This window comes from Scheffersomyces stipitis, chromosome 1, assembly GCF_000209165.1.
Source record: "Scheffersomyces stipitis CBS 6054 chromosome 1, whole genome shotgun sequence".
Classification (NCBI taxonomy): Eukaryota; Fungi; Ascomycota; class Pichiomycetes; order Serinales; family Debaryomycetaceae; genus Scheffersomyces; species Scheffersomyces stipitis.
Window position 1 is genome coordinate 299,471 of NC_009068.1, and position 26,534 is coordinate 326,004.

The 26,534-nt window shown below is 41.8% G+C and overlaps 7 protein-coding genes across 7 annotated transcripts; 3 read left to right on the forward strand and 4 right to left on the reverse strand. All coding sequences in view use genetic code 12, as the record gives it.

The window, feature by feature from the left end:
• Window positions 1–422: 422 nt before the first annotated feature.
• GAT1 (activator of transcription of nitrogen-regulated genes) lies at window positions 423–2,885 on the reverse strand (the record flags this gene model as incomplete). The annotated part of the gene is made up of 1 exon (XM_001387670.1): window positions 423–2,885. The coding sequence occupies one exon, from the start codon at window positions 2,883–2,885 to the stop codon at window positions 423–425; it is 2,463 nt and encodes an 820-aa protein (XP_001387707.2).
• A 4,776-nt stretch (window positions 2,886–7,661) lies between these two features.
• Window positions 7,662–12,032, forward strand: HYR5.2 (hyphally regulated cell wall protein; the record flags this gene model as incomplete). Its single annotated transcript, XM_001387260.1, has 6 exons — window positions 7,662–8,633; window positions 9,927–9,942; window positions 10,969–11,178; window positions 11,242–11,319; window positions 11,620–11,727; window positions 11,953–12,032. Coding segments are annotated over 6 exons (1,464 nt in total), but the record flags the coding sequence as incomplete, so codon positions are not given.
• A 675-nt stretch (window positions 12,033–12,707) lies between these two features.
• On the forward strand, window positions 12,708–14,722 carry CYB2 (cytochrome b2, mitochondrial precursor). Its single transcript, XM_001387261.1, has one exon. It carries the CDS (start codon window positions 12,908–12,910, stop codon window positions 14,651–14,653), a length of 1,746 nt encoding a protein of 581 aa, XP_001387298.2. The 5' UTR covers window positions 12,708–12,907; the 3' UTR covers window positions 14,654–14,722.
• Window positions 14,723–16,841: 2,119 nt separating this feature from the next.
• On the forward strand, window positions 16,842–17,729 carry SRP40.2 (Suppressor of mutant AC40 subunit of RNA polymerase I and III (high serine); the record flags this gene model as incomplete). The annotated part of the gene is made up of 1 exon (XM_001387262.1): window positions 16,842–17,729. The coding sequence occupies one exon, from the start codon at window positions 16,842–16,844 to the stop codon at window positions 17,727–17,729; it is 888 nt and encodes a 295-aa protein (XP_001387299.2).
• PICST_86494 (predicted protein) lies at window positions 17,724–19,638 on the reverse strand. Its single transcript, XM_001387671.1, has 3 exons — window positions 19,152–19,638; window positions 18,462–19,046; window positions 17,724–18,416 (listed from the first exon to the last, which is right to left on the reverse strand). The coding sequence occupies exons 1-3, from the start codon at window positions 19,503–19,505 to the stop codon at window positions 17,889–17,891; spliced, it is 1,467 nt and encodes a 488-aa protein (XP_001387708.2). The 5' UTR covers window positions 19,506–19,638; the 3' UTR covers window positions 17,724–17,888.
• Window positions 19,639–19,908: 270 nt separating this feature from the next.
• Window positions 19,909–24,762, reverse strand: SNT2 (hypothetical PHD type zinc finger protein with BAH domain-containing protein; the record flags this gene model as incomplete). The annotated part of the gene is made up of 6 exons (XM_001387672.1): window positions 19,909–20,123; window positions 20,154–22,149; window positions 22,513–23,303; window positions 23,367–23,892; window positions 23,926–24,518; window positions 24,555–24,762. The coding sequence occupies 6 exons, from the start codon at window positions 24,760–24,762 to the stop codon at window positions 19,909–19,911; spliced, it is 4,329 nt and encodes a 1,442-aa protein (XP_001387709.2).
• A 710-nt stretch (window positions 24,763–25,472) lies between these two features.
• On the reverse strand, window positions 25,473–26,201 carry PICST_52660 (predicted protein; the record flags this gene model as incomplete). The annotated part of the gene is given in 2 exon segments (XM_001387673.1): window positions 25,473–25,645; window positions 25,661–26,201. 2 exon segments carry the CDS (start codon window positions 26,199–26,201, stop codon window positions 25,473–25,475), a joined length of 714 nt encoding a protein of 237 aa, XP_001387710.2.
• Window positions 26,202–26,534: the final 333 nt, after the last annotated feature.

Consider the following 26,534-nt stretch of genomic DNA (forward strand, 5'->3'; position numbering starts at 1 on the left):
TAAATATGAAGAACAGATGGCCTTTTTGTGGAACAACTTGTCTTTTCAAGTGAGAGAATTTTATCCAGGGAAGATCACTATATGAATAGCTCTACTTCCTATTTTAGATCTACTTTCATAGATCTACTTTCGTCTCTATAATTATATATTAAGTGGGAAGTCTAAGTTGTGTGACTGGACAAAACTATTTAAACAAACAAGAATTGAAAATGATGTGTAAGCGAATGAAGTAAGAGTTCTTTTTGGATATTTGATTTTTAGTCCAATGACGCCGATTCCGGGGAAACTTTTATAGGAGCATTAGCATTTTGGAGACCACCATGAACTGTGAATTGAAGAAAGGAGTGATGTGTAAGAAGCAATCGTAAGAAGTAACACTGAAAACTGTAGTGTTAACATAGTAATGATAGTAGTAATAATGACTATAGGGTCATGCTTAACCAGTCCCAGTTGTTACCATTTTGTTCTCCAGCGTTTTCAAGATCGTGCCCGTTGCTGTTCATGACATGTTGGTCGTTCTGGTTTTCCAGATTGCCACGGGCTTGTGGTAAGTTTTGGTCTACTGAGTTGAGCACATTGATGAACTCGTTGTCGTGGTCTATATCTACGTAATCTTCACCTTCTGTCTTCAAAACGAAGCCATTTTTTTCTTTCTTGACAGAGACTTTCTTAGGCGAAGCTTTTGTACTTTTCGCTTTCGTAGAAGTCTTTTTTGGTGTCATAGTTAAAGAAGAAGTCACAGAGGCGTTTCTAGTTGGTTTCTTCTTGGAAGAGAGCAAGATTGGAGTTTCAAACTTCAAGTCTTCGCCATCAACTGCGAGTGTTTCGGACGTGTCACTTCCTCCTGCTACGAGACTTTTTATGATCTTCGTGTCGCTTTTGCAAATGGAGGTAGGGTTCAAGTCGTCCCCGTCCTTGTCTTTACTAGAACCACTGATAGACTTCTTGGGGTTCGTATTTCTCTGTCTTTTCTTGATGACATCTGTTTTCAAACTTAAGGGACGAACGACTCCATGCAACTTCAAGAAAAGACCACAGGCATTACACAAGGGTAGTCCCTGTGGATTTCTTCTCCACAATGGTGTCGTTTGGGTGTGACAATTAGTACAAGAGACTCCCGGCTGCATCGAAGACAACGAAGTTGTCGATTGAGAACTCTTGAGCTGGCCCAGAGATCGTGGAGTTTCTGCGGGGCTCGATGTCTTCTTTGATTTCGACTTTTCAGAAGAGTTCTTGAACTTTTCTGACTTGGACTTCTTCGATGAAGGCTTGGAAATCTTGTCTGGCTTATCAACAGAAGATCTCCAGCTGGTAAGTGTCGTCTGTGAAGGAAGAGAATGTGGAGTAGTCTCAGTTTCCAGACCCGTGAAGCTGAACTGTTTGGGAAACGCACCCTTCTTGTTAGGAATGCTTCCAGATCCAATGCTGTCAAAATAAGAATCGGTAAATGGCTGGTTGTTGAGCTGAGGAGTCGGAAAATCGAGACCAGGTGATTGCTGGACGCCAGAAAAAGAAGGGTTGAATTGGAAAGTGTCGTTTCCGTTCGAAGACCGTGAAAAATTAGTAGGAGTTTGTGTTATAGAGCGACTCAAAGGAGGCTGCTGATGTTGCAGATGAAGACTAGCCGAGTTATGGCTGAAGTCTGGTAAACTGATGATGGAATTGTCGTGCCTCAAGAGATTTGTAGGGGTTGCTACGACCGAAACAACACTGTTAGAATGTCCATAGCGAGAATTACTATTGCTGTTGTTACTATTACTGTGGTGGTGATCATTGTAGTTATGGAGAATGCTGGTAGGTCCAATAGTTTGACTATGAAGACTGGGGTTTCTGGTATGGTATTCTTCCATATCATCGAATCTACTATTGGTTCCATTAGCAAGAATGTCCATGTTAATGTCATCGTTGTAGTTGTTGTTCGGACCTTCAAAAGCCAAAGGATCGAGAGAAAACTCAAACGCTGAAGATTCTCCCATGCCGTGGTGCCCCACATGAAGCAGTTCAAGGTGGTGGTCATGGTCATCATGGTTGTGGTCGTAAAGGTCGTTGTGGTGGTCTGGAATACTGTTTGACTGGCTTCGGTGATCCGAATGGTCCAAGTCATTAAGTGGAAGATGCTGAGAAGGTAAGATATGGGGCTGGATACTCGTTCGTAAAGGATGTACACTTTGACTCTGATTTTGAATCTGACTCCTCAACTTCTCCTGGTTCAACGACATCGACAAGTTGGAGTGAATCCCTGTGATAGAACCAGGTCCAGCGTGGCTAGTAATCATGGGAGAGAAGTCAGCAGGTCTCTTTCTGAAGTTGACAGCTTCGTTTGAATCGTTAGAATCGTCATTATTGATGTCAATTTCAGAATCACCAGCATCATTCTCTAGATTGTTCTGCCCCATCTTTCGAATATGAGCTACATAGTCAAAGTCCTCAGCAGCTGGATCCAACGACGGCGATACTGAATTCTCAGGAACATTATTAGAGTTTTCATAAATCTCAGCTTCGTGTTCCATTTTAATGTGGATACTCTCTTTCTTGACTTCTAGTCGTTTATTGGTGATGTACATCATTCTCCAGGTCAAGTTTTCCATACGAGCCTTATATGGTAGCGACTCTTTAGCCTTGTTGTACATTCTCCAGAGTCCCTCGATGTTCTCTACTTCATCTGCCAAAAGGGCCTTTATCGAAACTGTCTGTTTGGCATTATTGTTGTTGTGGTGGTGGTTGCTTCCCGTGGAAGAGGCCGTAGTTCTGGTTGGGTGGAAATGGAACTTGTGTTGGTACGAAGACGAAGCGGAAGTATGTGCGGCTGCCAGCGTCGACGTCGTCGAAGGCGTATGGCTGTTCATGGGAGATCCAGGTGGGTCGTAGTTTGAATTGATGTTCATTTTACTGTAAATCTAAGACCAGAACAGAACGCTTTCCAGGGTGTTCTATGCTTTCTTGTAAATTCGTAGAGATTTACTGGATTGTGAGTATAAAGTAATGAATGTGAAATGAGTATTGATGGGGGTTATATGTCAGCAATATGTGGTATTCGTATACGTGATATAGCCTTATATTTGCCAGTGTCACTATTCTTTCCTTGCTATTCTTTCCAAGATCAGAAAGTAACCAGAAAAGAAGAAGTGTGCTAAAATCAAGTCAGGCCAAATTAGTCCCAAAATAAATTTTCAATTTCAGATATTAGTCTGGCAACTCTAGCTGTCTCCCGTTGTATAGCGAATTCCCAGGTGAAGCTCTTCGGTTATTGTACCAAATCAAATCGGCCTGTCGGAATAGCAATTGTTCCTGAACACGCCGCCCAATTCTTTGCTTTTGTATCCCCAATTAATCCGGGCCCTCAAACTTTGAGCTACAAAACTGAATGATAGCAGATAACGTCTTCCGCGGCCAATGATGCTGTAGTAATAAATATGTAACAAAGGGCTGGAAACAAGCAGAAAAATATTTCGGATCCTTCAGGGTCAAGCTGGGTTTATTTCGTAGCTCCTGCCGGTCGTTTGATTCTGTAAGTTTGGAAGACTCCTTGGATTTCTGTTTTTCTCAACTTCGTTTGGCTGTGAAAACTTGGAATGGGCTCGCTAGCGCTATAAGCTCGTTTTCTTCTTGGTAGCAGTCGATGCCCAGCTGCCTCGCTGCTCGCTGTAACCTTCCTCCGTCTGGCTCGGGCTCCAGCCCCTGAACCGCTCTTGTCAACCTCCTCTATCCTTATACATATGGCCCCGAAATATTTGTATTCGCTGTTGCCCGTTTTGGCATCCTGGAACCAGTTTCCACCCGTGTTATCGGGATATCAGTAACGCCTGCTGACGTAAGCCTGTCGGATAAAAGCTTATCGCGCGAATTCATTGGCCCGATAACGTTGCCGCGGAACTTCCTCCTGCACTTGTCGCGTCGGCACTTCCGTTATCAGGATTTCTCGACGTCTAATGCTCTGACTGGATCAAGCTGGCATTGCTTTTGCACAGGCAGGCGTTGACTCCAATGACTCCCAGCCATATGCTTTTGCATGCGATTCTCTTAAGCAGCCGCATTCCATATAGAAAAGTAATAGGGTGACTTTCTGGACCAATCAACAGTCACAATTCCGGTGAATCACTCACTGCTCTAGTAAAACACATTGCTCTGGTACAACTGCCCATTATTATTGTGTTGCACCGTAGCTGGCTTCTGATGTTCGTACTTGGATATTAGCAAATAGAAATAGATTCTCCAACTGCAAGCTGTTTTTTTCTGTTTTTTCTTCTTTTAATTATGTCAATTTTAAGAAGTCCAGTATGCTCGATATATATCTTGGACATCAACCCTCAGCCCTCTTCGAAGATGTCTATCTATCCTACATATTTATTAAGTCGGCAATAGTCGTCGTATCTTTCGCTTATCTTACAGAATCTGCCTATGATAAATAGAAAATAGATTAGCACCTCATTTCTTTGCCTTCGATGCATCCACACATCGTCCATAACCACGGAGGCTCATCTTCTAATCTACATTATCTCCTCTTAACAGTCTCGTAAATTTCTTCCTTGTTGAAATAGAGTTTAAATATGGCGTACTTATGCTCTCTATATTGGCCAATCGACTCGCTAACACTAATTGTTCGTAATCGCTTATCGGTAGAGGTGGCTGAAAGTATCGACTCAGGTTTGCGTCTATTCTTCATTTTTGACATATTCATAATCTTCTCTTTCATCCCTCCTTATTTGTACACTTATGTTTAGCTTGACCAAAAAGCAAAAGAAAAAAATGAGTATATTTGCTAGTTTTTGCAATTTAAGACGCTATTCTTCAAAAAATAGAACATTTACTGAAACTTCAACTTTCCCATAAAAATTCACAAGAAAAATTCATCTACAATTCTCTATTTATCTGATATATATCTCAAGAGTTACACCCCTTTTTACCTGTAGAAAAATCTAACCTTGCCATAAAGCTCTAGTGACTTCTCGTTAATGCTCCAATTACATTGCTATCACTGTTACAATATGCAGTACAACACAACTACTGATCCCAGATCCCAGATCCCAGATCTCAGATCTCAGTTTTCAGATCTCAGTTACCTACCATGCTGAGGTACCACATCAACATCAAAATTCGGTACATTATAAAAATACACCAAGGTCTTGATTAATAAGCGGAATAATAAAACATCGTGAATTAACAAGATCTGAAAACGACACATTTCCTAATTCTATTGTAGTTCTAGGTAGAAACAAAGATACCCGCAACAAAGGTTCTACTCCTGTTCGTAACTGTAAGTGCACTACGTTATTTGAAATAGATTACCTATTCTTCTCTCAATATCTCCTGATCTTGCATCTGTGCAACAGAGGTCGGAGATGTGAGAGGATCGTCAGTCCACAGTGCTTGCATTTTGGACCCACCAGATAGTACCTCACCGATTTGAAAGTGTCACAAATATTTTGAAGCTAGAATTTCCTTGGCTCTGGCAAATCGTTCTATGGCAATTTCATATTGCCAAAAAATTAAATATGCGGGGAAATGCAGGGGATTGGTGTATATGGTAGCCGTACGTCTGGCAAGAAGTCTTCCGTATTTCGATCAAGGTCAAAAGCCATCCTGCTGTAGTTGAAACGGCGAAGATATTACCCATTTTGGAAGATTTATAGAAACATCACTTGGTTCAAACCTCCAAAATCCAGCTTGAACATCTTCTCATTGAAACCAACGCAATAAATTTTTACAAGCTCTAGTTTTAGATTGTAAGATTTTCTCTTTACACTCATTTCAGTTGGAGTGATTTGACTTGGCGTGGTTAGCAATATCTTTCCGCCCTTTCTACATGTATTTTCCAGTGCTCTGGCCCTTGATCAAGATGAAATTTCTGTCTATTGTTGCTTATTATCCTTTCATGGAAGACAATTACATTGTAAGTAGAAGAATTAAGATCACCAGTTCCCAATCTGTGTTTCTACTTACCACAAAGTGCAACGAGAACACGATATACCTATTTCACCTATTGCTGATCCTTCAATAGGACCCACGTCGTCCTCCACGTTCACCGAAAGCGGAAATGATTTACGTGCGCAGTTTCACTACCATGCACAAGAAATGATTCTCTTGCTGAAACGCGCCTGCAAGCTGCCAGTTGTAGGGCTGGTGAAAGTGTGCACTTACACGTCCCGTAAAACAAAACAAGAGCAAGACTTTCCACATTAGGAACAATTGGTGCAACCAAGGGTCGAAAAACCCTGCTCCTGTCAATTTAAGAATAATATGCAAGTGATGCAAGAGGAAAGTTAAAATGGCCATCTTGAAAGCAATATGCAGGTCATGCATAAGATAAAATAGATGTGAAATAAGGTCAAGAGTACTTGTAATCGATGCTTTACAATATTTTTCTGAAGATCGTCCATGCAGAAAGGCAGAGAAAGACATTGAGCTAGGTAATGGCTAAACTATATTTGGTATTTCCAAATCGGTACCCAGAAAAATTTGAAACCCGTTTCGCGTCATGCCGATATCAATCACTCAAAAGTTGCCCCTTTCTTTGTAATACCCGGCAATACCTTTTATTCTGAACAGCAGGAACCGACAATCGAGCCAACCAAGCGCATAATATTTCTCGGAAATATTAAAACTATCGCCGATTATCTTTCCATCATTACGTTTATTGTTGAATTCTCAGGAACAAGCCAGACCTGCTTGGAGAACAGAACCCTGCCTCTCCAATATAGAAGTACGAGCCAGCTAACCCAATACAATGCCAGATTTTGTATTGTCCAGAGCATTTCTATCTTTGTCAAATGCAATGTTACGAAAAAGAACAATATGAAAATACGCACAATGGCTGACCAAAAAACTAGTGCAAAATATTCGCGCTGGCGTTGTCTATTTAAACAAGACAGGGATGAATTAAATAGCAATGGCGATTTAGAGCAATGAAATTCATAAATCCGTCATGTCAGTATGGGCTGACAATATCTAACAATATGAAGACTAGTTTAAAAGTAACAAATAGTGCACATGTGATCCCTATCGTGTCAATTTCATTTGTCAAACACACTACTTACCAAATATAGACCTCTTTCGAGTATACAGTCAGCGCAGTGAAACGATGAATACCGTTGCAATGGCTCCGCAGTTCTAGAAATCATTGAAAATACGAATTACGACTCCGTTCGATGAACACCAAGTATTGAAATTTAGAAGACCCCTTGAACCCGTACAGTGTTAGAAGAATACAGATGAAGTTGTAGTTATTGGATCTAAACTTCAAATCCAGGACCCTTCGTCATAGCTTAAGATTGTCGCAACTTTTTTGTGCCATCATAAATGTAGAAAAATCGCCAATAGCTGGTGCCATCCACAAGGCAGATCCCAGACCTGGCGCCACAACATGAGCCTTTGTTGAACTACATCTTATTGTTTAACGCATATGCGGACACAAAACTGAATACAATGGATATTTTTCTCCAATTTCATTATCTTTCAATACTGCAAAAAGATCTCAAACTTATTGTAGTAATATCATACAGCACAGTATTTGAGCGCAAATAAGGCCTTGCAACAACTTCGGTCATAGTCCGAAGTATATAAGACTCATATCCGTCCTCTTTTAGTTTCAATTTCAATGATCAATAAACATATCATTCGCTTAATTACCAATGTTGCTTTCGAAGTTCCTTGTTCCAGCTCTTTTGCTGGCATCAAGTGCTTTAGCACTCGAAGTTACTGAAGATACCACAGAAGTAGGTACTATTTCTCTTGATGTTGGAGACATTACAGTTGACGCTGGCGTCTACTACTCTATCATAAACAACGCTCTTTCTGCCATCGTGGGTAATCTTGATGTTGAAGGTTCCTTCTACATTACCAGTACATCTGATTTGATTGCATTGACCGTCACACTTGACGGTGTAATCAACTCCATCGTGAACAATGGTCTTGTTTCTTTTAATTCTGCTGAATCTTTGACTGCTCCTACTTATCAATTGGCCGGTATTTCCTTCGAAAACAACGGTGAATTCTACTTAGGGGGAGATGGTTCTGTGGGTGTCCCAATAATGGCAATTACTTCTCTTACGTTTAACAACAATGGTTTAATGGTATTCTACCAAAACCAAAGATCCACTGGTGTAGTCACTCTTGGTGCTCCAGCTGCTACTATTCACAACAACGGTCAAATTTGTCTTTACAACGAGATATACCAACAAACAACTGCTGTTGATGGTACGGGTTGTATCACCGCCCAGGCTGACTCCAGTGTTTTCATTTCCAATGCATTGGTTCCATTCGCTCAAACTCAAACCATCTACTTGGAATCTGACACAGCCAGTGTGAGAGCAACTGCTATCAGTACTCCTCAAACATTCACAGTTGCAAACTTCGGTAACGGAAATATCATTGGTTTAGATATTCCTCTTGTTACTCTTCCTGGTTTGTCATCGTACAGTTACGATGCAACAAGTGGTATCTTGACCCTTCGTGGTGCTGGATTATTATCCCAAAAATTCGATATTGGTACTGGTTACGACACAACCTTGTTCCTGATCACCACAGATCCTGGTCTTGGATTGGTCTCAGTGCCTCTTGGTGCTGTTACATACTCTGGCCCTCCTCCTACTCCAGGTCAACCAGATGCTTGTCAGGCTTGTAAGCCATTGCCCCCAGTTCCTTCCCCTACTAACTCTCAAACTACCACCACCACCACTTGGACCGGAACTGACACTGAAACAACCACTGAGACTGCTACTGAAGGAGGAACCGACACTGTTATCGTTGAAATTCCATCTAACTCCCAAACTACTACCACCACCACTTGGACCGGAACTGACACGGAAACTACCACTATTACCGACACCCAAGGAGGAACTGACACTGTCATCGTTGAGGTTCCATCTAACTCTCAAACCACTTTGACTTCTACTTGGACCGGAACTGACACGGAAACCACCACTATTACCGACACCCAAGGAGGAACTGACACTGTCATCGTTGAAATTCCATCTAACTCTCAAACCACTTTGACTTCTACTTGGACCGGAACTGACACGGAAACCACCACAATTACCGACACCCAAGGAGGAACTGACACTGTCATCGTTGAAATTCCATCTAACTCTCAAACCACTTTGACTTCTACTTGGACCGGAACTGACACGGAAACCACCACAATTACTGACACTCAAGGAGGAACTGACACTGTCATCGTTGAAATTCCATCTAACTCTCAAACCACTTTGACTTCTACTTGGACCGGAACTGACACGGAAACCACCACAATTACCGACACTCAAGGAGGAACTGACACTGTCATCGTTGAAATTCCATCTAACTCTCAAACCACTTTGACTTCTACTTGGACCGGAACTGACACGGAAACCACCACAATAACTGACACCCAAGGAGGAACTGACACTGTCATCGTTGAAGTTCCATCTGTTCCTAACAGTCAAACTACCTTGACTTCGACTTGGACCGGTCTTGAAACTACTACTGTTACCGAGACTGACACTCCAGGTGGTACTGATACCGTCATCGTTGAAGTTCCATCTTCTGCAAACAGTCAAACCACTTTGACATCTACCTGGACCGGTCTTGAAACTACTACTGTTACCGAGACTGACACTCCAGGTGGTACTGATACCGTCATCGTTGAAGTTCCATCTTCTGCAAACAGTCAAACCACTTTGACATCTACCTGGACCGGTCTTGAAACTACTACTGTTACCGAGACTGACACTCCAGGTGGTACTGATACCGTCATCGTTGAAGTTCCATCTTCTGCAAACAGTCAAACCACTTTGACATCTACCTGGACCGGTCTTGAAACTACTACTGTTACCGAGACTGCTACTCCAGGTGGTACTGATACCGTCATCGTTGAAGTTCCATCTTCTGCAAACAGTCAAACCACTTTGACATCTACCTGGACCGGTCTTGAAACTACTACTGTTACCGAGACTGCTACTCCAGGTGGTACTGACACTGTTATTGTTGAAGTTCCTTCATCCACCAACAGTCAGTCTACCGTTACATCTACATGGACTGGTACTTTCTTTACTACTACCACTATCACGGCTGCTCCGGGTGGAACAGATACTGTTATTGTAGAGGTTCCTTCCACTGCTAACAACCAAACTTTCTTAACATATACTTGGACTGGAACTCAAACTACAACTATTACCGAAACTGCTAGTCAAGGTGGAACTGACACCGTCATCGTTGAAGTTCCATCTTCTGCAAACAGTCAAACCACTTTGACATCTACCTGGACTGGTCTTGAAACCACTACAATTACCTTAACTGCTACTCCAGGTGGAACCGACACTGTTATCGTTGAGGTTCCTTCATCTACCAATAGTGAGACTACATTAACATCTACTGGAACTGGATCGGAAACTTCTACTGTAACCGAAACTGCTAGTCCAGGTGGTACTGATACTGTCATCGTTGTTGTACCATCTTCTGCAAACAGTCAAACCACTTTGACATCTACTGGCACTGGATCAGAAACTTCTACTGTAACCGAAACTGCTAGTCCAGGTGGTACTGACACTGTCGTCGTTGTTGTGCCATCTTCTGCAAACAGTCAAACCACTTTGACATCTACTGGAACTGGATCGGAAACTTCTACTGTAACCGAAACTGCTAGTCCAGGTGGTACTGACACTGTCGTCGTTGTTGTGCCATCTTCTGCAAACAGTCAAACCACTTTAACATCTACTGGCACTGGATCAGAAACTTCTACTGTAACCGAAACTGCTAGTCCAGGTGGTACTGACACTGTCGTCGTTGTTGTACCATCTTCTGCTTCATCATCTTCTGGTCCAAAGCTATGCCTTAGAGATGGCGAAGGATGTCCTGAACCAACGGAATACACAACTACTTTTACAACCACCGAACCTGATGGATCAGTGGAAACCGAAAGTGGTGTCGTATTGATTTCTACTGATGATTCCGGTAGCTGGTTCACAACAACTTCTCTCTTCCCAGAATCAACAGCTGAACCAACTGAATACACAACAACCTTCACAACCACCGAACCTGATGGATCAGTGGAAACCGAAAGTGGTGTCGTATTGATTTCTACTGATGATTCCGGTAGCTGGTTCACAACAACTTCTCTCTTCCCAGAATCAACAGCTGAACCAACTGAATACACAACAACCTTCACAACCACCGAACCTGATGGATCAGTGGAAACCGAAAGTGGTGTCGTGTTGATTTCTACTGATGATTCCGGTAGCTGGTTCACAACAACTTCTCTCTTCCCAGAACCTTCGAATGCTGAACCAACTGAATACACAACTACTTTCGCAACCACCGAACCTGATGGATCAGTGGAAACCGAAAGTGGTGTCGTATTGATTTCTACTGATGATTCCGGTAGCTGGTTCACAACAACTTCTCTCTTCCCAGAACCATCGACTGCTACCCTGTGGGAATACGTGACATCAACCGTTGTTGACTGTCCACTCACTGTCTGCGTTAAGGGTAAATGTGCCACTGAGACAACTTCTTCCACTCAAGTAGTAACAGTGACAGTCTGTCCAGTTTGTGAACACAAGCCTACTGAGGGCGCTCCAGGAGCCCCTGCCCCAGCTACTACAGAAGCTGCTGCTCCAGGTGGTGCTAAGCCAGCTGCTCCGGAAGCCGCTACTCCTGCTTCTGTTGCCAAACCAGCCACAACTGTTGCTGCTAAGCCAGAAACTACTGCTGGTGCTCCAGCTCCAGAAGCTGCTAATCCAGAAACTACTGCTGGTGCTCCAGCTCCAGAAGCTGCTAAGCCAGAAACTACTGCTGGTGCCCCAGCTCCAGAAGCTGCTAAGCCTGAAACTACTGCTGGTGCCCCAGCTCCAGAAGCTGCTAAGCCAGAAACTACTGCTGGTGCCCCAGCTCCAGAAGCTGCTAAGCCAGAAACTACTGCTAGTGCTGAAGAAGCTTCCCAATCTTTGACTGTTGCAGCTGAATCTGCTGCAAGTGCAGTTCCTTCTGTTTCTGCAGTTGCTCCTTCTCCAGCTGAACAACCATCTTCTGTATCTACATTCGAAGGTGCTGCCTCGTTGGCCACCTACAACAAGGTCGTCTTTGCTTTTATTGCATTTGTACCCTTGCTCTTTGTTTAGACAATAGAGCTTGTCTCTTTTTTATTGTTTTAATTCTAAAGTAGGATTCAAGGAATACTTCGGTCTCTTGATACTAGCCAAGAGAACTTTTCTACAGATGACGACAAAATTATAACATTCTCAGGATTCGCTACCGGACTTCATATTGGAATTCTTTCTTACCCTTTCTAACTCCTGTTCTCAGGATTCTTCGACTAATAGTTAATACACATACTTTTCTTATAGCCACAGTTTCTTTAGACTGCCCATACTTTCAATATATAAATTAACTATAACTTAATTTCGTTAATTATGATACCGACTTCAAGTCTTGAAACAATCCACTGCAACAAATGATGAAGAGCCAGTCAGGTTATCTTAATGATACAATGCGCTTAAGATGAAAGAAGAGAGTATAGCAAATCTTTGACCTTTGTCTCATGTCTCGGAGTTGTGTATGTTGTGTCGCTCTCGGACCAATAATGACGCGAACATAATAAAAGTAAAAGTGTTGGCGGGGGAATTTCGGGAGCATTCACCCGAATAATAGACCTGGACAGAAAAGTCCTAGCATTGCATACTTACATGGCTTCATAAATCATATTGGAGCACCCCGGAGTTTACCTTTCATATGTGGGAAATCCTGGCTCGATTTATTGGCCGTGAGTCTCACCGAGAATACAACCCAATGCGGTATCCGCCAAAGCAATACAGATGTGCACCAATAAACTTGAAAAATTATTTAAACTCTGCAGTTACCCAGTTCTTTCTCATCCCACCAAGTGCCTTTTGTGGATTGACTGTAGGCAATTTTCACTTTCCTCTGACGTTTTCAAATGCATTCTGGAGTTGAGTTTTTCACTATTTTTCGGACCTCTTCTATGTTGAAACTGAAATATGCGTTTAGAAAGCCAGTGTTTAGTGCATCGCAGTGTCGATTATTTTCTAACCCCACATTTCGGCGAACTCCACTATATAGGTGGGATCTGAAAAGTCAAGATCGACCTCCGTTTTCATTTAAGTTGCCAACCTCGATTCTTTTTTTTCTGTCTGTATCAACCTTTGTATACATTCACAGTTTCACTGATAATTCCATTCTCCTCGACACAGGAGAGAAACCTGGAGTCCCAGTAGAGGAACTCAGCAAGCACCTCACTCTTAAAGATGGTGTCTGGGTAGTCATCAATGGAGAAGTTTACGACTTGTCCGAATTCATAGCAGTGCATCCTGGTGGGGCTAAAATCGTCCTCCATTGTGCCGGAAAGGATGCCAGTGACATCTTCAATAAGTTCCATGCCAAAGACGTGTTTGAGAAGTTTCTCAGTGAAGACGCTCATCTTGGCCCTCTTATTGGCGAAGCTGAGAAGGCAGAGGATATTACAAACTCAGGTGACGAAGAAGAAAGACAGGAACGGATAAAGAATAAACCTCCCATCAACTCTGTTTACAATATTTCGGACTTTGAGCATATCTCCAAGGAGATCTTGACCCCCAATGCCTGGGCATACTACTCCAGTGCTGCAGATGATGAATTCTCTTTGCGAGAAAACCACTACGCCTATCTGAGAATATTCTTCCACCCTAAGGTGTTGACAGATGTCCAGAATGTCGACATTTCTACTGAAATGTTGGGCTCAAAAGTTGATGCTCCTTTTTATTGTTCTGCAGCTGCCCAGGCAAGATTGGGTCATCCCGATGGAGAAATATCAATTGCCAGAGGGTGTGGAAGAGAGAACATTATCCAGATGATTTCAAGCAGCTCTTCAAACACGTTTGATGAAATTCTTGATGCTGCCCGTCCGGATCAGCCGCAATGGTTTCAATTGTATGTCTTGCCAGATAGAAGCTTCAGTTACAAGATGATCGACAAGTGCAAGCTCAGAGGCATCAAGGGGATTTTTGTCACCGTCGATACTGCCTTGTTAGGAAGACGTGAGAAGGACATGAGATTCAGAATGTTTGATAATGACAACGACGATCTAGAGACTGAAAGTCTTGCCAAAGAGAAAGATCCCATAATGTCATTCAAGGATCCAGGATTGACTTGGGACGACATCCGTAAGTTCAAGCAAGCTACGGATATTCCCATTGTCATCAAAGGTGTGCAGAGAGTTGACGACGTTCTTCTAGCCATTGAGAACAATATAGACGGAGTTGTGCTCTCTAACCACGGCGGGAGACAGTTGGATTTTTCAAGAGCGCCTATTGAAGTATTGGCCGACGTGAATAAGGTGTTAAAGCAGAAAAACTTGGAAAACAAAATCGAAATCTACATCGACGGTGGGGTTAGACGTGGAAGTGATGTGATCAAAGCATTGTGTCTTGGCGCCAAAGGCGTAGGTTTAGGACGTGCTTTTCTCTATGCTAATTCGTGCTACGGAGAGAAGGGAGTGGTCAAGGCAATTAGAATGTTGAAAGAAGAGATGACTCTCGACATGAAGCTTTTAGGAGTCTCCAACATCAGCCAATTGACTCCAGAGCTCCTCGATTTGAGAAGATTACAGGGCGGTTCTCACCATTCTGATCACCTATATAATTCAGCCTACGAGCCTCTCACCCCAGCCAAATTTCTTGATGAGTGAAAATTCTCTCAAATAAAGCATCATAGAATTATATATAGGAAGCAATGAACTGATTTACTTATCTCGTATATATGAATCTGTAGAAGGCGTCACTTCGAATGTGTTCTATGTGAGGGAGATTCTCGCTTAGAGGAGATGGTTGTGCTTTTTTTCAGAAAGAGATAGCCGGAATTCACTTCCTATTTCGAATGCCCTGAGTTGCCTTGAAAGTTGTAGTTGGGAATCTTTAATTGGGCGAAGAGGGTGTGGCACTGTTGAGTTTCACTACTACAGATACAGCAGATCAAGACGACCACCGAGGAACTACTCAAAATGCATAGAATTGAAATGAAAATTGTCCTTAGCCACTAGAGTTGTCGAGATATGGAATTAAGTGCTAGGCTTCTCAGGCGGTCGGATCAATGAGATGTCTAACAATAAGAGATATCCTACAAAGACTGCAGCTGCTCAGACAGTACAACTACAAGAGGAAAATTTCAGGGCTCATAAGAAATGTATTGGTCGATAAATGGCAGAGAAGGATGTAAGTAATGTAAGCATAAAAAAAAGTTTAAGGAGAATGAACATGTAGGGAGGAAGTATTATTCCACCGTACAAAAAATAATCGAAAAATTGCTGTGGCAATGCCGATATTCCAGCAGGTGCAATAGTGTATTTGAAGGAAGAGGCGGGAGTAATTATAATCAGGATCTGTGGAAGAATGCAGCTGGTAGACTCAGTAGCCAATGAAGTTCTTCCAGTCCAATAATAGCACATTTTTGCAATCACAAAATTGTAGCAGAATATTATCGAAATTGGAAATAGAATATTAGCTGCAGCACACGCGTCAGGTCGAAAAAAATGAATCTGTCTAAAATTGTCTTTAGTGGGTTGGTGCAGGTGATGGAATGGTGGGAGATCTGATACAAGAGATCGGCAGACCAACATGCTGGGAAGAAGGGGCGTGTAGCATTTTTGTAAAATTATTCAGAGGGTAGTAATGGCAATAGTAATTTTTTTTTCTCCAAATTCTAATTAGAATGAAATAAACTAAATACGTTGAAAACTTGAACCATCTGTACTATGTCCCCGAAGTAAGGCGAGATTTCCACGATTTTTGCACAATGATACAGATGTTGGGGATATTCCACCAGCGACTAATAAGCTTCAACAAATAATACTTCAACATAAGCCACAAACCAGGTGAACATTATGGGACGAAACTGTCCGCAACTGCAGCAACCGCAGTCTTCAACCAATCACTTGGAATATTCCCTAATACAGCATCTCGATCTGGATCTCTAATACCACAACGCATGTGTCCCTACAACACTAGACTGCAGCAATCTCCAACCAGAGTCACGTCCTGTCCATCATCTTGGCTCAGTTAGTCCCTTGCACCTGGAATATTGTTGGGGAATCTATGCTAGGGTAGTGAACAATAGCTCACGTGAACTGAATACTGGTTGCGTCGAGGAGATCTCCATTGTTAACGATACGCCATATTTCCGCCCAACCACAGCTAGCTTAGGGAGTACTGTAGATCTAGGAACGTAGTGGATACGGAAGATAGGATGGAGAAGCTGGCTCTCGTCCAGAGAATTTTTCATTTTTCGTGCTCATCACATCTCAGCGCCCATTCCATAGACGAGCTCATTCCATACCGTTGCTAAGTGACTTGGATACGAAGACAAATTCCAGTTCAATTCCAATAAGTCACTGTGAAGCTCTGAGCTTTTAGCGCAAGCCTAACCCTGCCTCGACTTCATACACTAGAGGTGGCCCCTTCCAAGTCGTATTCTTCTGACAAAACCCTATTGTTCTCATTGTGACATCAACCTTCCATGTCTGTATGTAGAACATCCAAGCCTAAATTTCATTCTCTCTCCTCCTTCTCTAAGACCAGACACGTCCTGTTCTTTCATGGATGCACAATTTGCATTATGGTCCTGGAATTGTTGTTTGTCCTCGTTATATTTTTTATGCCTGTTATATTATTTTTCAGCCATTTGATTTCGGAAGTTGCTACAGATTGGTTGACTCTTATCATGATATGGAGCCTAGGTCACCCAGATGGGCCCATGACTGTAGAATATATAAGGACTTGATGCCCAAGAACCTGGCACATTGAAAATGTAGTTTGCGTGTATTCTAATTGACCTCGTTCTCTACGTTTATCTCCTTGGAGACCCTTGGTTGAAATCTCGAGATGAATTTCTACTTAGTCCCGGCTGTGTCCTACCAGACTCAGCAGAAGTTGAAGGACCAATTAGGCAAGCGCAAACATCGCTCGTCAAAGCATTCTCAAAAGTCAGACCAATCTAAAGACTCTAACCAAAGTATCTTTAGCTCTTCTGTTAAATCAAGTAACGATTCCCATTCAATGGAAAATGCATCATTTTGTAGTGCAAAAAGCGGAAGAAGTTCGTCGTTATATGAGATTGAAGAAGACAATATCTCAGATATCATATCTGAGTACATAGGAGACTCTCAAAGTAGACATTCTACTTCAAGACGCAATTCTCATCTGTCCATACCTCATTCGGTACAATCTGTACCTTCAAAGAAGTCTGCCACCAATCATGTCTTTAACTATGCTGGAAACGAAGAAATTGTCGCCTTCCTCGACCACAATAAGATGAAGACAAGACATCGTAGAAATCTTTCTTCTTCTACCACACAGAGCCTTTCCCCAAAAAAGTCTTCTTCATCTTCGGCCGATAGTATCTCACCAAAAAAGTCCTCAATGAAGAAGGAGGCTGTATATGGCTACGATTCTGAGATGAACAATATCCGTATAAAAATGAAAAACGTCAGTGTAGTGGAGCCACAAGAACAAGAAGCAATTCCAGTGGAGGAGGAATACGTCCATAATCTTGTTCATTTTTCTGAAGACTCTGAGGATTCTGAAGACGAAGAAGAAATGGGTGCACAATTGACAAGGGTCTTTTCTGATGTCGATTCCATTTTCAGCAAGCAAGAGCCAAGGCACAAATCTACCAGCTCTGCTACCTCTCCTTCCGAATTCTCGACCTCTTCTGAAGATTTAAAGCAGCCTGGTCCCAGACTCTCGAGATTCAGAAGAAAGTTTATTTGACGGAAGCTGGCCTTTCATTCATTTCACTTCTCACCTTGCATTTTGGGATACCGTACTTACACTTCAATTCTACTGCTAATGTCAATATATACTAATTACTCTTAGAAACAAAACAAGACTCATGTAGGAATTACTGCTTTCTCACAAATTGCACAACACTTAATAAATAGTCACTGCTACAATGCAGCCGTTAGAATTGATCACCTCCAATATACACCTGCCATAACCATAGAGCTTGGACTGTCCCCAAGTCTTCACCTTTTCATCTTCCTTCCTTTCCAATTGACTGTCCAGCTTTGTTTTAGCACGTGTGGATTCATTGGGAAATTCAATTATGTCCAAGTCGTTGTCTATGAATTCTGACTCAATTCTGTTCAAAAGTACCGGAGTCAACTTCCTCAATTCTTCGGGTAACTGGTGGAAATACATCTCTGAGTTGAATTTTATATCAGAACCAGTTTCACTGCCTGCAGTGATTTCCCAGTTACATCTGTTCCATTTCATGAAGTCTAAGCTTTCAGTAATGCCACCATTGTGAATGATGAATTTTTTAACGGTCGTACTAGATGCGTGCTGGTTTCTGCTAGATCTACTGGTATTCAAATCGTACAAAATATCAATACCGTATCTGAAGTAGTTGTGAAATTTATAGTGAGACATGTCGTTTTCGTTGGAAGACAACAATTCCTCAAATTGTGGTCCTGTAATCTTATTTCCATCCGCAGGGTGTACCAGCAAATGTTTATGGATCAACAATCGTGAATCAAATTTATTAAAGTAATCATCTGGAGGTCCCAAGATGTTCAACACTTCCTGTTGAGTCGTTTTACCGATGACAATTGTTGCTGGAGTTTTATCGGATCCTTTAAAAGATATAGAGATTATCCCATCTTTCAAATTAGCATTTACAGACGATATCTCATCTTTGACTACGCTTTTTAAGGTAGATGTTTCAACGGATCCGGAGTTTTCCTTCACTTTTACAAACTCCTTTTCGAACTCACTCCACGAATTGCCCTTATAAAGAGCAATGGATAAACATCTTACGTCCGAGGCAGCGTCCCAATTCAATAAGGTAGACAAGATGAGATCATCGTCCTTGTTTTTGAGACTTTCCAAGAGCTGATCGTTGGCTATAGTGAACTTGAAAGAGATACCAGGATACGACAATATATACGTGTTGCAATCTTGGTTCAACTTTCCGGGATAAGTTGGACCAAAAATCTTGTTGTAGATCGCCTTGAAAGTCGGACCGTTAGACAACAATGCGTGGAACGTTGAGTTGGAAGATGCAGCTGACGAATAAGACGATGCCGTCTCCAAAATCGTGCTGGAAGATGAGTTTTTAGATAACGAAGGTGATCCAGAGACGGATGCAACACCAGAGTTGAGTTCTTCATTACCGACGCCGCTTTCGCTGACTTCGCTGTTGTTAGTGGAAACGCTTTCGAATTCATTAAGACTTACTCCGTTATAAATTAACTTGAGAAGGCGGCTGTGACGCGACGTCAACGTGCCGCTGCTATGCGAAGGACTGTCGACATCCAAAAATTCAATGAGCTCGAGCGTTTGCTGCTTCTTGTTGCTGAAAGTGAGTCGGATGCCAAACTCCGTTGCTGTCACCACAATCGGTGTTTCCAAGTACTGGGAATTGGAGTAGCTGATTCGAAGTTTATAGTTGTACTTGTCCAAGTGCTTGATAACATTATAGAGCGTATCGCCGAGCTTGATGTTGCCAATTCCTTCACCAGGAATGAGAGACGTCTCGTAGATCATGGGTAGTGAGCCAGAGTTAAAGGATATCGATATGGATTAAACAAAAGGGCCAAATCTCAATTTAAAGAAGCTGGCCAGTCAAAATCGAGTACAGAATCCAGAAAAATGGATTTAAGAGACCTTTGAAGACTTTGAGATAGTTTACTTAAATTGTGGTAGAAAGAAAGTGGCATATATTCACAATTTGTGTTTATTAAATCCGCATTGATAAGTCACCAGTAGTGCACATAATATCCACATAGATAAGATGGGCTTATCGGAATTCCTGTGTACCAACACAAAATATTCGAATATGTCTATACTTTATTTCGCAGCCATTCATCTGATGCTTCCATTTTGCAGGTATCCTTTCCTTTCATTCCTATTTAGATAAATTGTATGTTCATTTCTATATGCTACACGTCTAACTCAAGATATCCCCAAGAGAAATCTTTGATCTTGTGGTCTCTCCACTGCTACTACTTTCTTTAGCCGGAGTTTTTTCCTGCAATAACTTCGACACATATATGTCAGATAGACGGTCTTTTTCGTTTCGAATACCGTAATGCTCAGCAGACATAGGTTTTCTGAGAACATCGATCAAACTCTCGCCTTCCTCTGTATCGTCAGTTTCATTTTCTGCATTGCTATGGCTGCTACTTGCTCCACTGTCATCGTCATCATTGTTGTGGTAACATGATTGACAAAGATATACTTCTTTGCTCTGTGGGCCATTCGATTCTATCTGTTCTATTTTTGCTTGACTTGTCCTCTCTTTGTTCCACCACATTGGCGAGGTTCTGGTATTACATGCTGAACAGATCTTTTCTGATTGTTCGTTGTGCAACAGCAAAAGCAGATTCTGTCTGTTAAATTCGGATTCACCTCTGAAGAGATTATAATTTTCAATGTACGACTTCGATCTTAACTGTGGTCCAGTTAACTTGATGGTATTGTTTTTAACAGCATCTTCTAAGAATAGCTGGATAAGAGGCTTTGGCTCATCCTTATTCACCCCAAATACTCTCTTTCCAATGCTTCTCAAGTTGGCCACTGTAGATGTGGATTGGTCGTGTTTAGGACAGACCAAGATCGGCTTGAGTTTGCCCACCACATTGCCCACCTTCACTATCTGATGATCTTTTTCGTTTACAGGAGCTACCAACTTGAAGCCAAGCTTGAAGTTTGGAGTGTCCTGAGCACATGTAAGGTGATACTTGATGTTATCATCGCACAAGTCACACTTGACCATGGATCCGTTACGAGACTGACAGATGCCACATGTTGAACGATAGTTCTGAATGAAAACCTTAGATACACTTTCAATGTGGATGCCGCTATAGATAGCATCCACCATAGCTCTCATATCAGAAACATCTTCCTTTATAATTCTTTTCAGAGAGTTCGAAGTAGTTGTAGAAGGTCGGAAAGAAATCAAATCGTGATTGAAAATAGCACACAAGAGATGGCACCATTTCCCTGACTCATATATGGGCTTTAAGAAATCTGGTCTCACAAGTGGAGAACCCAACATAGAAAGCTCGTAATTGGATTCCTTTGCCAAACACATCGAACACGAGTAGACAGTCGAGTTAAAGGGCTTCAAGTCGTTGACACAAGGCTCACATAACCACTGCTTAACCGGTTTCTGAGCACCCTCAGGAATTGCTATACCAGCACAGGAACTATGTATATTTACACCACAGTTTGAACAGATTAGCATTTCAAGCTTGGAGTTTTCAGCTGTGTCATGTTCACGACAGACACAGCATTTTCTATCATGAGTTTGAAATGGTAGCTCTACAGATGTTAAATGAGGCACCGTCAATACTTGTAATTGAGATGTCAAATCCAACAACTGCCTGGTTCTGTAGTTCTTAATAATGTTTTCCAAACTGTTCTTGCTCAAATTTGGATACAACTTCTTGTCGATCTTGGTGGTAAGAGTACTAGCAGGAGGGTTGTAATCCACGCTGAAAATGGGATTGAATATTTTGCTTGCCATAGAATTAGCATGTTTTCTTTGTTTCTTCGTAGTTTGCTGAGAAATGAGAACTTCCTTTTCTACCAAATTAGATTCTATGGTTTCCTGCTTTCTTTTGCGAGACTTTACACCCTTAGTAGGTTTTTCATCCAAAGCTTCATCACCTTCATTTTCAGCCTTGATCTTGGTTTCAGTTTCAGGCTTCTCCTTAGATCTGCTCTTCAGTACAGCAGAAGCCGTCTTAGAGGTCTTTCCATTAGCTGTCTTGGGATTCTTAGAAGTAGTGGATGTTGCTGTAGAAGTTTTTCTCTTTTTGTTCATAGTTTTAGTTTCCTCCTTCTCTTCTTTGACAGCATTTACATACTCTGGCTTGACCTTTTTCTTGGTTATTATCTTTTGCTCTACTTTACCAGATGGTGTTACCGACCTTTCAAAGACTGCCGCAGTCAAGCTGCTTTCAGATTCGTAATCAAAGGCGTAAGACAAAGTTGCCCCTTGAGTTTCAGCTTCCTCAAGAATAGCGACAGAGTCCAGAATAAGCTCTGGTTCGACTTTTTTCTTCCAGCCACTGGTCTTGGTGTTTTTCTTTTCTACTTCATTGGGGTCTTCCCAAACAACAGCATAGCGTCTCCACAACTTAGCACATCTAAAGCAAAGAGCAATTACACTATCACCAAAGACCTCTGAGTTCAAATCCAAGGTTTCATTCTTCTTAGGATTGGCAGAATGACCTGTTATTCTAAACCATTGGAACGATTGGTTCGTATGACAATGCTTACAAACGAGCTTTTTATTGTGCAAACCAATCTTCTCCGTCTCATACGATGAATCATCTTCAGGATCAGCCAAATCGTCGATGGCTGGAGGTGCTTTGGAATTTGAAGCAGTCGTTTTCGCACTTTCTTCTTTTACGATATTCTGAACTTTCTTCTGCATTCTACCACCAAAGTTACCCCATATGAGACGACCGTTCTTCGTTTTCTTCCAGAGATAGTAGAACCGTACAACCATGGCACTTGGCTGTGTCTTAACACGTTTGTAGACAGGATACAACTCACTGCCAAACTCCTTTACTCCACTTTCAAATCGCTTGACTTCTTCCTTGGTGAATGTAGGCTCCTTCAAAGTCTTTCGAGTGAGTTTCATAATCTCATCGTAGGCTCTGTCCACATCACCATCATACCTCATGTACGCATTAACTACAGAATCCATGAAGTTAGGAGAAGTCAGAAGCATATTAAGTCTTGTGGCTATAGGTTCGCATCTTTGAATATAAGAATCGAGCTTTTCGAAGTTATTCTCCACATCAACGTCCGACAGCTTCCAGAGTAACGTACACGTCATTCCCTCGCCATCATCTACACCTCTTTCTACATAACCTTTAGGACGAGGCTGTAGCCACTGGGGATACTCCTTGGGCGACAAGTCCTTGTACTCGTCGGGAACTACAAGCTTCTCCATCGGTTCCTTATTATCGTGGTTGTTCTTTTTACCATTCGATTTGACCTTTTTCGAATTAGGCTTGTCCACATCGTAGTACTCAATGGGATGATCGTAGAACTCAGGTATGTTTGTTGCCTGATGCTTTGCGCCCAATCTGGTAGATGCTCTAGGGTACGGCGATCTGTCATCGATGTCTACTCCATCTTCCAATCTAGCATGCATACCCAAGTATCTCATTGGCCATTCTTCCTTTAAGCGTCTTTGTTCAAGAGTTAAGTCAGCATCGTTAAGTAAAAAGTCTATTGCCATCGTTTCGAATTTAGGTAAGATGATTTGGGTTTCATCATCTTCACCTCCTGGGGTCAGTTCAGTATCTTCAATTATTGCAGATTCTTGGAACAGTGATGGTGTGGTTGAAGCAGATTCATCTTCTACTTTATTTGTTGGTATGACACTCAATGCATCGAGTTCTTTAGTCAACTGACTAGCGTTTGACGATTTATTATCATGAGAAAGCATAAGCATCTTCTTTTTGTGGTACTCGATATCATGTCTCTTGGTACAAGCAGCGCAAGACCACGAGAAACCTCTACTAGGCCGCTTCAACAAAGGAGGATCTAGACAGAGCATATGGTAGAACTTTCCACACTCTACACAGTTGATAGAGTCTTGGGTTGAAGAACACCATTGCCCACAATGCTCACAGTTGCAGGAAGTAGAACTGAAGGTGTTTACAAACGACTTGGCTCTTGTTCCCTCCACAAATATGAACTCAAACCGTTTGTTCAACGCAATTAAGAAGTTCTTGCTCTTGGAGTTCTCTACAGTGGTGTATTGAAGAAGGTTTCTTGTCAGAAAGATGTCGTAGAACTTTATCATGTACCTGTCAAACAACTTGTCGAAGTAGAAACAGTTGGGGTTTTGGATATACGACTCCAATGCCGAGACATTGGGAGGAGAAGTAGACTTTTTAGTATTGTTCTTGTTTCTGCCCTTATTGGGAGTAGCGGTTACAGACAGGCTCTCATTCTGAGAACCGAATCTATCTTCAATATCCTGTTTGTGTTCTACGGTTACTATTCCTCTAAAGCTGAGGAGTGGACATGTGTCTGTGTGCATCGAGGCAAAGAGGAGTCTGGAGTCAGAGGTCGTCTTAGAAATATCACGAGGTCTGTAAAACCATTGCACCTGGAAACAGTAGCCATTGGCGTCCACGATTGCTGTGGCTGAATTGCCATTGCCTATGCGATGTGCTTCCTCGTGCTCTAGATGTTCATCATGGCCATGGCTTTTGTCTTTAAGTTTGAATCCCATGATTCGCGCTATATAGTATGGCTCTCCTGGAGGCTCAGACACCATATAGATATAATCACCCTTCTGCAATTTGAACAAGGGTTTCTTGCTATTTTTGCGCTTACCATTTGAACTATTGCTACGGTCGCTTATGAAATGGACATTCTCGTGTCGGGGGCAATAGAGCGTCTGTATTGACAAGTCAATGTATGCGTCGGTAAGATCGAGTTTCTGGGAAAAGTAGTCTGCGACAGAAACCGGAGGTTGCCAGTTGTGAGGCATCTGCGGTTTCAGACTGGCCTTAGGTGTTGATACTTTCGACCTCCCCCCTCCATTACTGTTACTACTACCACTACTGCTGGAATTTCCATTACTGCTGGTTACGTCCACGGCAGAAGAGGTTCTCTTCATGGGCTTCCTTCTAGAGCTGTTGTTGCTGACCAATGAGGTTATGGAAGATGCAGACGATGATTTTGACAACTCCTCTATTGGATAATCCTCAAGCGTGTCGGAGTACGACTTGTTGATGGTAGCTTTCCTTTTCGGTCTAGAGGACATGGTGATATGTGAATAAATAGGAATACAAGAATACAAGAATGGATGAAAAATGAGGATCAGAACCAGAATGAATTCTATGGATGAATGGGAATTCGAATGGACGAGTATGGACGTTTACAAGAACAATAACCACAATATAGCCTAATTAGTGAATCAATAATGTAAATTTGGTAGGTATGAAATCAGATATAGCGGATGTGAAATATGATTGGAAGCGTGAGAATGATAATGAAATCAGATTCGATACTGGTGAATGGATATGAGACTGTTTTACCAGATATAAGCGATGGAGAACTGAAGTTTCAAAAACTCCACTATACTCTCTATGGACTTTTGGCTCTTAGTCTTCTCCAGACCACTGGTCGTATGAGAGAAAAAGAAGAAGAAAGGGAAGAGAAAATCACCTCGTACAATAAGCAGGGCGGATGGAATTTTTCAGCCGAGACTACAAGAAAATGAGACCAATAGAAGACGATAATGCTGCGGAACAAATGTAGATATTGATACAATATAGAGAAAGTAGACTACAATATGCTGATAATGCCATTTCAACTTTGATAGTCTTCTTGAAATTTTGAACTGTTTGAACTCTTTGAACTTTTCGACGTAGTTCCTTTTTTGAAACTTAATATTTCCGTATTCGTTAACAATTTCCTCAATTCTATGCTGTGTCTATTATACAATATATATACCTAATTCTACAGATTTGATTACACCATGCCCGTTTTCAACTTGTGCTCTATCTCATCGATTTCGTCAAGATTCGTAGCCGACTCGAGTTTTTTCATCAATTCTACTCTTTCTTCCGGAGTCAACTTTCTGCCTATCTGGCTAAGGTTCCTATCGTCTGAAGTGGAGACACCATTTTCTTCAGTTTTTGATTCTACAACTGCAGGACGAGCTCCTTGATGGAGATATGAGAGCGCAAGTTCGTTGAAGTCCTCCTTGTCTACACCAAATAGCTTTTCAGCTTCTTGTCGTTCGCCATCCTTGACTTTCTTGAAATCTAGTACCTTCAACGTAGGCACCAACCAGATAATGAAATATCGGTAATGCTTGTGATTCACAATGGGATTGCCAATGAGAACGAGATTTTCCAAACATCTAAACTTATTTCTGAAACAAGCCTGGAATTTGGTGATGCTATTGTTGATCAACGAAAGTGACTTGATGCCATTTTCATCCAGAAATGTTTCTTCATCCACGTACGAGATGCGATTACCTCCTAGAAGCAACACTTCAAGATTGGACAAGTTTGCCGGAATGTTGGCTAATTCTGTGATGTCATTGTTGGTCAAGTCTATTACGGCAAACTTGTTCTGGGTTATGCCGAGGTTCTCCAAGTATGGGATGGAGAGGTTTCTGAGCTGGAGGGTTAGTTTTCCTTCTGGGTTTAGCACTATACTCGCGTTGTTTATTGTTTGGGGCGTTAATCTCATTGTGATATTGATGTGGGATGTGTTATGATATGATTTTCTATGCTGTGGTACGAATTGGATGGTAGGATAGAAAGAAAAGATTTAAAAAAGTCAGTATATGAAAAATATGAAATTTATGAAAAATTGATAGAATTAAGGATACGATTGAATGAAATTGATGCTTTCTTCGTAAGAGAGTCTCACTATTTAAGACGTATATGAATTTGGACACTGGTGTTGGAATAACTGCTAACTGAAATAAAAATTAATGATGGAAGGATTACAGATAAAGTTACGATAAATTATGATATGCTAATTTTAATGGCAGGCTTGACAAATAGCAGATAATCTCGC